Raw genomic sequence first — 12,181 nt, forward strand, 5'->3', positions numbered from 1 at the left:
AATAATGATTAAATGAAGGCAAAAAAGGGAGCGAAGAAAGCTGGAGACGACTGGATTTGCGCCATTTTTAACTCTAATAAAATGAAAGAGAGAAAACAAAAACAAAAAAACAAAGAATTAGGGATCAAAAACATAAAAAAATTTAAACATTAAAAAAATGACACGATCAAAAAGTTCCTGAAAGAAAAAGAAAGAAAAATAAAGAAACAGAGAGAGTGAGAGAAAAAGAGGGATAGAGGTCATATTATAAAGTCTACATGGTCCACGCTCTTCTGTTGAACAAAAAATAAAAAATACAAATAAAAAAAACTTTATATACATTGACTTCCATGTGAATAAACGAAACAAAACAGGCCTTCAGCTCTTTTGGCAGTAATTGTGTAATTGTGTAATGATGTAATTGTGTAATTATGTAATTGTGTTGACGTTGGTACTGTATTATCTCTTTTTTTGTTGTTTTATTCAAATGGAAATCGAGGTACACTCAAAAATCTCAATGAAGATGAAGTCAGTCCGAGCCAAAAGTCCAAAATCAAAGTTTTTTTTGTAGTCATTTTTTCCTTCATGGTTTAAAATGTCTAAAATGTCTTTATTCATCAGTTTGAATCAATGCAATCAATGCAAATTGTACCAAAAGCTCCAAAGCTCACATCCAGATCTGTCCTCAGTCCTGTGTCCTCTGATGCTGTAGAGAGAATGAATCACAAGGCATCATCGTTTTTTTTTTATAGTAGTGTTTTTGAGTTGTGTTTTTTATTAGTGGTTTATGTCGTTGTCCAGGTTGTTTGGAGCCATCAGCTCTGTAAAAATCCCGAACACGATCATGTTCTGCTGGGATAATCCAATCCAATTTAACAGCTTGTTTGGCGTCTTTAGAGCATCAACATATGAAGCTTCCATCCGCTCTAAGTCTTTTCGGATGAGCTTTTTTTCTTCTTCTTCTTGTGTTTCGAGTCCTGCAATTGCAATCCAGGCGAATGGAGTCCAAAAGCGAATCTCCAGAGCGTCTCAAGTCAAGTGGAGGTTCTGGATTGTGGAGATGTTCTGGATCACGACCTCATTCCAGTTCACTCAACGATGACCACCGACTGTTCGCTGAGGATGACCAATCGCCTGAAGGTGCTGCTGGTTCCTGGTTTGGTTTGGGGTTTGGAGTTTGGAGTTTGAGGCTGGGGATGGAGTTGGAGGTTGGTTGAAGTTGAGCTGAGGTTGGGCTGAATTTGAAACTGGTGCAATTGGTTGTAATTCTGATTGGTGCGGAGTTGAGTTGAGTTGAGTTGTTGTTTTAGCTCCAGGATGAGAGGATGTGTTGGTTTGATGAATGACTTCTGGTCTGCAATGTTTCCATGAATGTCAATAGACCTGCACAAAGTCACACAAAGAGAAGAAGAAAGAAAGAGAGAGAGAAACAGAGAGAGAGAAAGAGGATGTGTGTGTTAAGATGAGAGGAAAATACACTGTGCTGCATGATCAAAGCAGACTTAGTGAAACAGGCAGCATGCAGCGCTCTGTTCTGCCGGACGCTTTTCCTGCCCCCCTTCACTGCGCCGCATTTGCATTTTCATTGATCTTCTCGCTTATTTTGTTTTCATGCGGTTCGCAATAAAATTCCATTACGAGGCTGCAGATCATATTTTATACGGGAACAATCCTGAGTAAAGGTAGGTAGAAAAAAGTCGAGAAGTTAGAGGAGGAGGAGTTAGAGAGCTTGGGTTTTGCTTCTATTAAACGAACGGATCATGCGTTTGACTTTGAAAATATTATTTTACCTTTTTTTCGCACTTAAAATCCTTTAAAATAAAATAAAAAAAATCTTTATGTTTCAATTCTATCATTCGGGTATTAAGGAGCAGTAAATAAAACCACTTTGCTGAAGTACAGCGTTATAAAAGAGCCACCAGCTAGCACTACTGGAGCAGCATTAGCATTATCCCTAACTAAGCGCTAGTAATGTATTTTATAAGTAATGTATTTTATTTTTTGGACTATAAGGTGCACATAAAATCCTTTAATTTTCCCACAAATCATCAGTGTGCCTTATAATCCAGTGTAATCTTATGTATGAATTTTATAAGTCAGGTATTAAGAAGCAGGAAGTAAAGCCACTCCACTGAAGTACAGCATTATAAAGGAGGCACCAGCTAACACTATATATAATGCATTTTATAAGTGATACATTTTCTGCACTATAAGGCGAACTTAAAATCCTTTAATTTTCCCAATAATAATCTGGTGAACCTTATGTATAAATTCTACCAGTCAGGTATTAAGGAGCAGTAAAGCCACTCTGCTGAAGTACAGCATTATAAAAGTAAGTTTTCAGTAAAGTTTTTCCAGCACTAAGGCTGGGTGCAGCAGCATTAGCATTATTAGCATCACCTTTCAGATGCGAGTATATCGGACTGTAGTCTACACATTTACCATATTAAAACAAGTTACATGATTTAAACCACTGGCTAATACTGCCCTAGCCTACCAGAGCACTCAGGGTTTCTCAGTGTTAGCTGCTAACTGCTCACGCTAATGGTTAGCGGCTAATGCTAATGCTACAGCCTTAGCTTACTGTAAATAAATAGAAGCACTTTACTCACCCGTTTTAAACCATTTTAAAGAGAGAAATCTAGGTAGATTAACACCCTTTTTAAAATAAAGCGTTTTTTATTAGAACTACAGTTTTGTTTGCTTAGCTTAGCTTTACTTAACTTAACCACCAACAAACAGTGTCGAGACCTGCTGAATTAGAAGGAAAACATGGCGACACCCCTGTTCCTTACTAGTCACATAAAGTGCGCCTTATTTTATGTATAATGTTTTATGCATTTTTTTTTTATATCTGCATGCCATGATTTCTGTCGTCGGACGCTAAATTAGCTATATTTTCTCAAGCATAATCCCTGCAGCTCCTCATTCAAGCTTCCTCTTCTGTTTGAGAATCTATAATTCAGCTACAGTCAACGGCGTGCAACCAACAGTCTCCATAACCTGCTTTACAACATAAATTAATAATTCAAGGCGGGAATTTCGCGAATTTCGCTGCCTGTATGAATCTTTAATAGACTTAAATATAATTTCCAAAGATTGGAACAGAATTTCATAAATTCCAGCCCTCCTTTCGCAAATAAATATTTATGACATCCCGACTTCCCTCCGTTTCTTCCCGACGCTCTGTAATTGCCTGTGATTCATGTGGCTTTCTCTGTCTAGGCCGGAGAAATCAATCTCGGGACGACGAGGCTGTAACACAGTGGAAATGCAGATAACAGCGCCACAGGCTTCACCCCAGCCGCAGCACAGCGCTCTGATCCCGGCCCAGCGCAGCTCAGAAATGCACCCGGAACTAATTTTCTTTTCCACATCAATTTCTTTTATTGACGCAAGAAATTGTCAACCCACCTGACGGCCTTAATTTGTATCCCGACGCCTCCTGAGCTACGTTTTTACGATGCTACCGCACTCAAATCACAAAGTGAACTAAGTCAAAGCAAACGCAAACACAAATAAACACATAAAATAACCGCAGTAAGCTTTGAGGGAGTCACGCAGTCGCCGCTCTTATGCAACCCTCTTTTAAAAGCTCATTTTTATGCCTAGGCTTTTTTTTAATGGCCCTCAGAGAGAGAGACAGCTGCCAGTCAAACTCCACTTAATTGCCTCTTGAGCGTGAGCTGCTGCTTTTCACCAGTGTGCACCATCATGTGTTCTCAACGTCAAGAACTCCAGAGCAGGGGACGACTCCATAATGATTTTTTTTTGTCTTGTCTTTTGAAGCTGACGTTTTCCATCCTTTTCATGCTTTTCATGCATTTTTATGCTTCTCCTCGCCGTGAAAGCATCTTAAGATGAGTTGAGATAAACTATAAACTAAAGCACATACAGTAAAAACTGTTACTGTATTGTGTAAAAATCGGAGATTACATTTTTCATTTTATCACCATCTGTTATGTACACTGATCACTTATAACATTATCACTAAGTGATGTGAAATGTATTGATTGATGTACTGTATTTTTCAAACTATAAGGCGCACTTAAAATCCTTTAATTTTCCCAAAAATCATCAGTGTTCCTTATAATAATCCGCTGCTCCTTATGTATATTTATATTCCAGTCAGGTATTAATGAGCAGTAAAGCCACTCCACTGAAGTACATACAAAGTTATACAGGTTATACAGTTTCAGTAAAGTTTCTCCAGCACCAAGACTGGAGCAGCATTAGCATTACCCGCTAACCACGCTAAGCGCTAGCTCTTTCACCATTTAGAGGCGAGTTGATCTGAGTTGACTGTAGCCTGCTGCTAACCTCGGCTAGCACTGCTGGAGCATCATTAGCATTACCCACTAACCACACCTGTGTTTTTTCCATCACCAAGACAAAAACACAAGACAGAAATTTACCTGAACACACCTCACTTACAGATGCCCATCAGACGCCCATCAGTGTAGATTTATTCCTCTAAACTCTGATGCTATTATAACAGTGTGGGCACAAGGCGTGAAAATAGACAGGGTTCTCGTTGACGGGGTGTAAGATAGCAAAGACGATAGGGCCTTAAATGTTAAAGGACTCATTTTGTGTTTTTTTTTTTCATTAATTTAGCAGTGGTCTCTAGTATAAGTGGATGGGGAATAATGATAGGATTTCGGCTCTTACTCGTAAATATTCATGAAATGCAAAGGCATCGCATCTGATTGGCTAACAGCACTGTGGCGATATCTCGACAGCTCTGCATTGGGCAGTTGCAAGCGGGGCGGGGCCGTGATTCCTAATTTGCAGGTTGACATCAGTAATAAATAAGCAATAAATAGTTTATAGCGCAATTACATCTTTAAATGTTGGCAGGTCTAAAGCGCTGCCACTATTAGCGGAAGGTCGCCAGTTCGAATCCCCGCTTATGCAGCTTTACCATCAAGCTGCCGGCGCTCAGAGGGAGCAAAATTGGCCCTGTTCCCTCCGGGTGGGTAGATGGCGCTCTCTCCCCACATCACTCCTAGGGTGATGTCCACAACACAGGGCGTCTGTGAGCTGATGTATCAGAACCGAGTCGCTGCGCTTTCCTCCGAGCATTAGCGCTGTGATGCTACTCAGTAATGAAGCGGTGGCTGGCTTCACATGTATCGGAGGAGGCATGTGTTAGTATTCACCCTCCTGGTGTGTTGGGGCATCACTAGTGATAGGGGGAGTCCTAGTGAGTGGGTTGGGTAATTGGCCGCGTAAATTGGGTAGAAAATGGGAAAAATGTATAATAAAATGATAAAAACAACACAAAAACATATAGTATAAATCGAAGCACGTGAAAGAAACACCCTGATGAGGCTCTAAAATTCATGTTTACGCACTAAGAAGTGAAGGAAACGGGCGCGCAGCACCTTGACTGACGGGTGCTAATTGCGTCAAGGCTGAACACAAACATATGCTCGATTCTGTCCTCGCGTCACCCCGTCTTCTCTCGCGCCGGAGCGAGCACACACCGCTTCCCATCCGACACACACTCGCACAGGGAGCAGCGAGAAGCGAGAAGCGGCGACAAACAACAGCTGGCGCGTGAATATATCTTGTTAAATATGGCTGCATCTCATTCCCTTCCTCCCTCCGCTGATGAAGGGCGCGACTACAGAGACACAGCCGCTGCTGCAGCGAGCGGCTCGGGGCTTCGGGGCTGCCGGTCACGTCCCAAACGGTCATCTCCTCCCTTCATCTCCACGTCCCCGGTGTCGCCGTGGCCCACGGCTGCCCTTTAATCCTGCCGAGCAGGTGGGTCCTTCCTGAGACAGCTTAATCAGACCTGCCTGAGCAGAATTGGTCGGATAAATGATAAGATTTCCTCTTTCTTTATCTCGGCTCTTCTGTTACGCTGCTCTCTGTAGATGTGCTTATATTTTCCACTACAGTGAGAAAATACACTCTTCTGCTAAAAGAGAATAGAGGATATACGTCTTATGCAAACGTTTTTGGACACATACAGTTACTCACTAACATGAATACACCCCTCACATTTTCATGGGATAATGCAATGTAAAGTAGTCAGCTTGTACACAGTTCACAACAGTGTAAATTTGCTCTTTCAGACATTAATTATTTTTCAGTGATGAAAGAAATTGCTTTTTCTCTCTGTAATGCACTTACAAACAAGATACAGTAAATAAAATAAAATAAAATAAAAATAACGTATGAACATTGTTATTTTTTATCCTGTGTAACTTTTATAAACCTTCTTTTATTTCCCAAATCATCCCTGCTCAGTGAAACTAAATACATGATAGGAAAAATAATATTTATTTTGCCTCATTAGCTTTACATTTTCCAGTGCAGTGGGCGGGGCTAATATGCTGTTTGATTGATTTTTTTGATCTATTTTCATACATAAAGCACACCAGACTATGAAGTTCATTTTAAGCGACAATAGTAAGGAACAAGGGTGTTGCCATGTTTCCTTTCTAATGGGAAACCTGGGGGAAATGCCTTAATAAACAAAACTAGAATTCTATAAAAAAATAATTTCCTTTTAAAGTCAAACGAGTGCTGGATGTTAATCTACACAGATTTCTCTTCTAAAAACCATTAATTTGGGTGAGTAAAGCTCTTACGTTTATTTACAGAAAGCTTAGATTTCCACTATTTTCAACAGTGCTAACCACAGTTAGCAGCAGCAGTTAGCGCTAGTAAATGCCAGGGTGTTCTGGTAAGCCAGGGAGCTATCAGCTAGTGGTTCATCCCACGTAGCTTGTTTTAAACACCAATATACTTACCTCTGAATGAAGAAAGAGCTAGAGATGTAGTTAGCAGCTAATGCTAATACTGCTCTATCCTTGGTGCTGGAAAAACTTTACTGTAACTCCTGTTTAACTCTGTACTTTAGCAGAGTGGCTTTACTGCTCCTTACAAGCTGACTGGTAGAATTCATATATAAGGTGTATCGGATTATAAGGCGCACTGTCGATTTTTCTGAAAATTAATTGATAGTTTATAATGTGTTTATATGTGGTTATGAGACAGAGCTGCTCTCACCTCCTCTCAGCTGATGTCCTTTAAGATGGCTCCTTTGGCAATGGCTAAAAGACAAAAGAGAGAGAAAAAAATAGTTAGAAATGTTCAATTGTTAATTTCATGCAACAAGAAATTGAATAAACACAGAAGGGATTTAGCAGGGAATATATATTTTTTTCTTTTAAACTGAAAGCAGTAGTATTCCTGGGATGTAAAAAGGACAAAGAGCCCTATTTTAGTGATATGTATCATACTGGTCATAAGCGTCAATAGTGGCCAATTGGCATGTCTAGTCTTCGGATTAGTTTCTCAGGGGGACACCTGTGGACAATATAAAATATTTCACTCTTCTACTCAGTGATAAAACTCTTGCATCCAGAATGCAATAAAAAAAAAAACAGGAGGACCAGTGAGGGTTTTTTTTTTTGCTTTCTCGGTCACATGACATCACGGCGTACAGTAGCTCCTCCATTTCCACTCGCTGTTGTGTTTTTTAACGTGGATCACCATGGAAACGTGCACCAAAAGCTACAGTATTTTATTAAACTCGAGGAGATGAAACTCAGAGATGTGCTTCCGGACGGGACTAAAATTACTGGAGGACCACGAAAAGAGTTCAGAGAAAAACAGAAGATAATTTTTTTGAGAAAAAAACTTACATGGTCATTCTGGATGGGAATAAAATCACAGAGGATAAAAACACCCCATAAAAGAGAAAATTACCCCTTAAAAAACGAATCACTTTTTTTTTCTTGGTATCAGATAGAGATTGCTGAAGTTATTCGACAATATGATGAAGCATGAAGCGGCCATTTTTAAATTCTATCTAAACCCCAAGTGTAAGATTGTGAGCATCCCAGCGCTGCACTCTCTCTCTCTCAGCGCTTTAGCTCGTTGGCACGACGAAGCCGATTGGACGTATTGTACTCGTTGGAATGCCAATGACCCTCTGTGCCACTTATTGGCAGCAGATCCGTGCTGATTGGCTCGGCGCGCTGTCAATCACAGCAGCCTTGGCAGCGCCTGCAGGCCCAGCGGACGGATGGATGGATAGACGGATGGACGGATGGTGAAATGGATGGATGGTTGGTTGGTATTCCGGCCGTCTGCCCGCCTTGCCCAGGGATTCTGGGTGCTATCTGTGAAACAGTGCACGCAGCCAGCCTGATCTATAGCTCCTCTCCTCAAACATGTCATCTAAATGCTAAGTACCCTTGCTGCATCGTTAAATCAAAACAGAAAAAAATAAGGGCCGGAGTAAGCAAACAAGAGAACCCTGCGAGGAGGCCTCGGCTTTCTGATTTGATTTCGTCTCTCTCTCTTTTTCTCTGCCTTTATCTTTCTTTCTCTCTCTCTCTGTTCGGAAAGATATGAAAAGCTTGCAGAAGGAGTTTTAAATGACGTAAATAAAACAGACGAAAAAAATAAAGCATGTTAGCGCATCAAAACGCCAGCTTTTTCCTCCTGCTCGTTTGCCTCGAAGGTTTATAAAATGCTTTTATAATGCTAATACTGCTCCATCCTTGGTGCTGGAGAAACTTTACTATAACTCCTGTATGACGCTGCACTTCAGCAGAGTGGCTTTACTGCTCCTTAATACCTGACTGGTAGAATTCATACATAAGGAGCACTAAATTATAGGACGCACTGTAGTTTTTTGGGCAAATTAAAGGATAGTATATATAAATATAGACATAATGTACATACTGCTATATGTGTTCGTGTATGGTTATGTGATTTTCTCTCTCTCTCTTTTTCTCTGCCTTTATATTTCTTTCTCTCTCTCCATTCGGAAAAATATGAAAAGCTTGCAGAAGGAGTTTTAAATGACGTAAATGAAACAGACGAAAAAAAAAAGGCATGTTAGCGCATCAAAAATGCCAGCTTTTTCCTCCTGCTCGTTTGCCTCGAAGGGAAAATGCTTTTATAGAGTGCTGCCGCCTCACGCCTGCCCGGCGATCGATTGGTCGACACCAGCGCTGGAGAAAAAACGCTGAAGCGGCGCTCGGGGGGAAGTAATATTAACTGTTCCTGCTAATTAGCCTAAAAGGCTAACAAGGTAAGTGAGTTCTCCTAATGCAGAATGGACTGGAGGATTGGGAGGGACATAAAAATACGTACATACACACATAGACTCTTAAAATAAGAGTTTTTAAAGCCAGATACATCATAGACGTACTTTTTCTGAGAAAGAGAACCACCCCCTTTATATATATATATATATATATATATATATATATAAAGATTTGGTTTTTTGCCACCTGAGGTATCAGGCAGGTAAGAAAGGTACACCTTTAATCACCATTAATCCCTAAGGATGATGGGTCCCCTTCACATTTCATAATTATTCGTTATAAGACTTCTTTCTTGATTTCTTTCGTTTTTGCATTTTTTCATACTTACTTTTTTCAGAGGATCAAATAATCATTAATATCAAGCAAATATAACCTGAGTAAATATAAAAAAACACTTTTTAATTGATGATTTTATTTATTAAGAAAAAGAAAATATATTCAAACCAATTTAGTTCTTTGTAATTATTATGTGTTATTTGTAATATATTATGTGTTATTATCTAAGTTTATGTTTAACCATTTAGCACTATTATTTTATTTTATTCATTTCATTCTTTTATTTGTTTTTTTACTGCCTTTACTTTTGGCCTTTTACATTTTATTTTAAGTAATATTCTTCCTTTTATTTTTATATTATTATTATTATTATTATTATTATTATTTATTTTAGTTTCATCATTTGCTTTTTTTATAATTGTGGTTATTTAAGTCCTTTATTTATTTAACTGTGTTTATATTGTATTATTCTACATATTTATTTCTTTGTTTTATTGTTCTATATTTTAGCCTGTTTGCATATACTTTCATTTTGAATTAGTTTATTTTTTCTTACATAATTAAATCTTACATTTTTTGCTTGTTTTTATCATTAAATTTAATTTTCAATCCCTTTAATTCACTTTATGTAAGCTCGGCTACATTAAAAATGAGGGTTACCCTCGATGTATTAACAGAGTAAAAATAAAGGTGGATTGATTGATTAATTGATTGATTGATTGATTAATTGATTGATTGAAGGCAGATGAGCGAATACTTTTAGCAATAAAGTGAACTTAAAAAAAAATGAAATCCCATCTGGGAAGTAAGCAGATGTGTTTTTATGACCCAAAAAAAAACTAGTTTCAACTTTAATGATATTCAATAGAAAAAGAAAACAAGTTATGAAAGAGAGAGAGTGATCTGCTGAGAGTGAGGGAAAAGAGAGAGACAGAACTGGAGTAGCGAGTAGCGAGTAGCGCACCGCTAGCTGCTTCTGCAAACAATTGGCTGAAACAGCCGTCTTGCTTCCTCGGCTCGGCAGGAAGCCGTGTGTTAATATTGTAGTACGGATGCCTCTGGGCTCTTGTCTGAAGCAGGAAGATGAAGAATAGGTGCGCTGCCTCGCTAGCAGAGCGGCCCAGATTGCTAATGTGTACTCCGCTAATTGAGTGCGTTAGCTTTCATTAGTGCAAATGAAGTGCAGGCTCCAGGTGTTCGGCTTCGCAGGGGGTGGAAGAGGCTCCAATCAAAAGTCCTCCAACCGCGACAGTGTTTACTGTTTACTCCGCGCCGCGGCAAATATGCCTCTGTCATATCTGCGCTGATTAGAGGCATAACGACGCGTCCGTTCAATCGATGCGTCGATCGCTGTTCCTGCCAGCTCAGCAACATCCATCCTCTAATTGCCGTCATATCGGGTCACGCTCAGGTTGGCTTGAATCAGCAGTTGCATTGAGTCCAATTAAATCATGCCTTTCATGACAAAGAGAGCAGGAATGATGATATTTTTCAGCATTTAGACAAGGAAACTAGTGAGCACCAGTTTAACAGTGGACCCACACTAGAGCCTTATTTTTTTAAGTAATAATCAGTTATAAATGAGTGCAAATGTGTAAAATAAGTACAGGAATCCATTTTTTTAAATCTCCAACACTATTTAGAGTTCTCTGCCCCAGACGCAAAACTCACGCGGGTTGCCAGATTGACACATGCAGTGTCAACGAGCAACAACAAGTCTTAGTCTGTAGCTGATTAGTGAATATACAGCTCTGAAAAAAACGAAGAGAGCACTTCAGTTTCAGAATCAATTTCTCTGATTTTTCTATTTATAGGTTTATGTTTGAGTAAAATGAACATTGTTGTTTTATTCTATAAACTACAGACAGACTACTTGCAGATAATGAGAAATTTCAGACCTCAAATAAAGCAAAGAAAACAAACAAGTTCATATTCATAAAGTTTTAAGAGTTCAGAAATAATCGATATTTGGTGGAATAATCCTGGTGGTTTTTTAATCACAGTTTTTTTTTCATGCAGCTTGGCATCATGTTCTCCTCCACCAGTCTTACACACTGCTTTTGGATAACTTTATGCTGCTTTACTCCTGGTGCAAAAATTCAAGCAGTTCAGTTTGGTGGTTTGATGGCTTGTGATCATCCATCTTCCTCTCGATTATATTCCAGAGGCTTTTCAATCTGGTTAAATCAAGGAAACTCGTCATTTTTAGGTGGCCAGAATATGTTTTATGTTTTAGATTCTGTAGTAGCTCCTCTACCTCAGATGACATACAACATACAACATTTGAAACATTTCAAGAAGTGCACTGGCAAAGACAAGCAAAAATGTTATGATAAAACTGGCACTCATCAGGAGCGCCCCAGGAAAGGAAGAGCAAGAGTTTCCTCTGTTGTACAGGATAAGTTCATCAGAGTTTCCAGCCTCAAAACAACTAGTTAACAAACAGCTCCCCAGATAAGATTTGCTTATGTGTTCTTTCATATCACATCTGGATCACATTTACAATATAGTAAAAAAAAACTAATTTTTTGACTGGTTCTGTATTTATTTCACTTTTTATTTCACTCTTAATAACAATTTACACCTGAATACGAACAGCTTTTTAATGCTACGCAGCGAAGGTTGTGTCAGTCCCGAGAAACACTCTTGCACGCTTGCAACCCATGCCGGTGTCCATCTCCACGGTAACTGTAGGCACGGCAACCGCGAATTAAGTGCAGTTTTGTGAGCCAAGTGTGAGAGCGGCTCCTCTCCGTACGCCTTGGCCAGATTAACCATTTAAAGATTGATTTATCTACTGCGATGCTGCGAGCCGAGCCGCGGCTGTAATTATTACTCCTGCCGTA

General features: G+C 39.3%; 1 protein-coding gene across 1 annotated transcript in view; it reads right to left on the reverse strand.

The window, feature by feature from the left end:
• Window positions 1–908: 908 nt before the first annotated feature.
• The window catches only part of tafa5l (TAFA chemokine like family member 5, like), a 76,678-nt gene continuing 65,405 nt past the window's right edge, over window positions 909–12,181 (reverse strand). The window contains exons 5-6 of the mRNA XM_022670620.2: window positions 7,006–7,049; window positions 909–1,362 (exon numbers count right to left, since the gene is read on the reverse strand). Coding sequence (XP_022526341.2) covers window positions 7,026–7,049 — 24 coding nt within the window. The 3' untranslated portion in view covers window positions 909–1,362; window positions 7,006–7,025. The remainder of the gene's footprint in view (window positions 1,363–7,005; window positions 7,050–12,181) is intronic.

This window comes from Astyanax mexicanus, chromosome 12, assembly GCF_023375975.1.
Source record: "Astyanax mexicanus isolate ESR-SI-001 chromosome 12, AstMex3_surface, whole genome shotgun sequence".
Taxonomy (NCBI): domain Eukaryota; kingdom Metazoa; phylum Chordata; class Actinopteri; order Characiformes; family Acestrorhamphidae; genus Astyanax; species Astyanax mexicanus.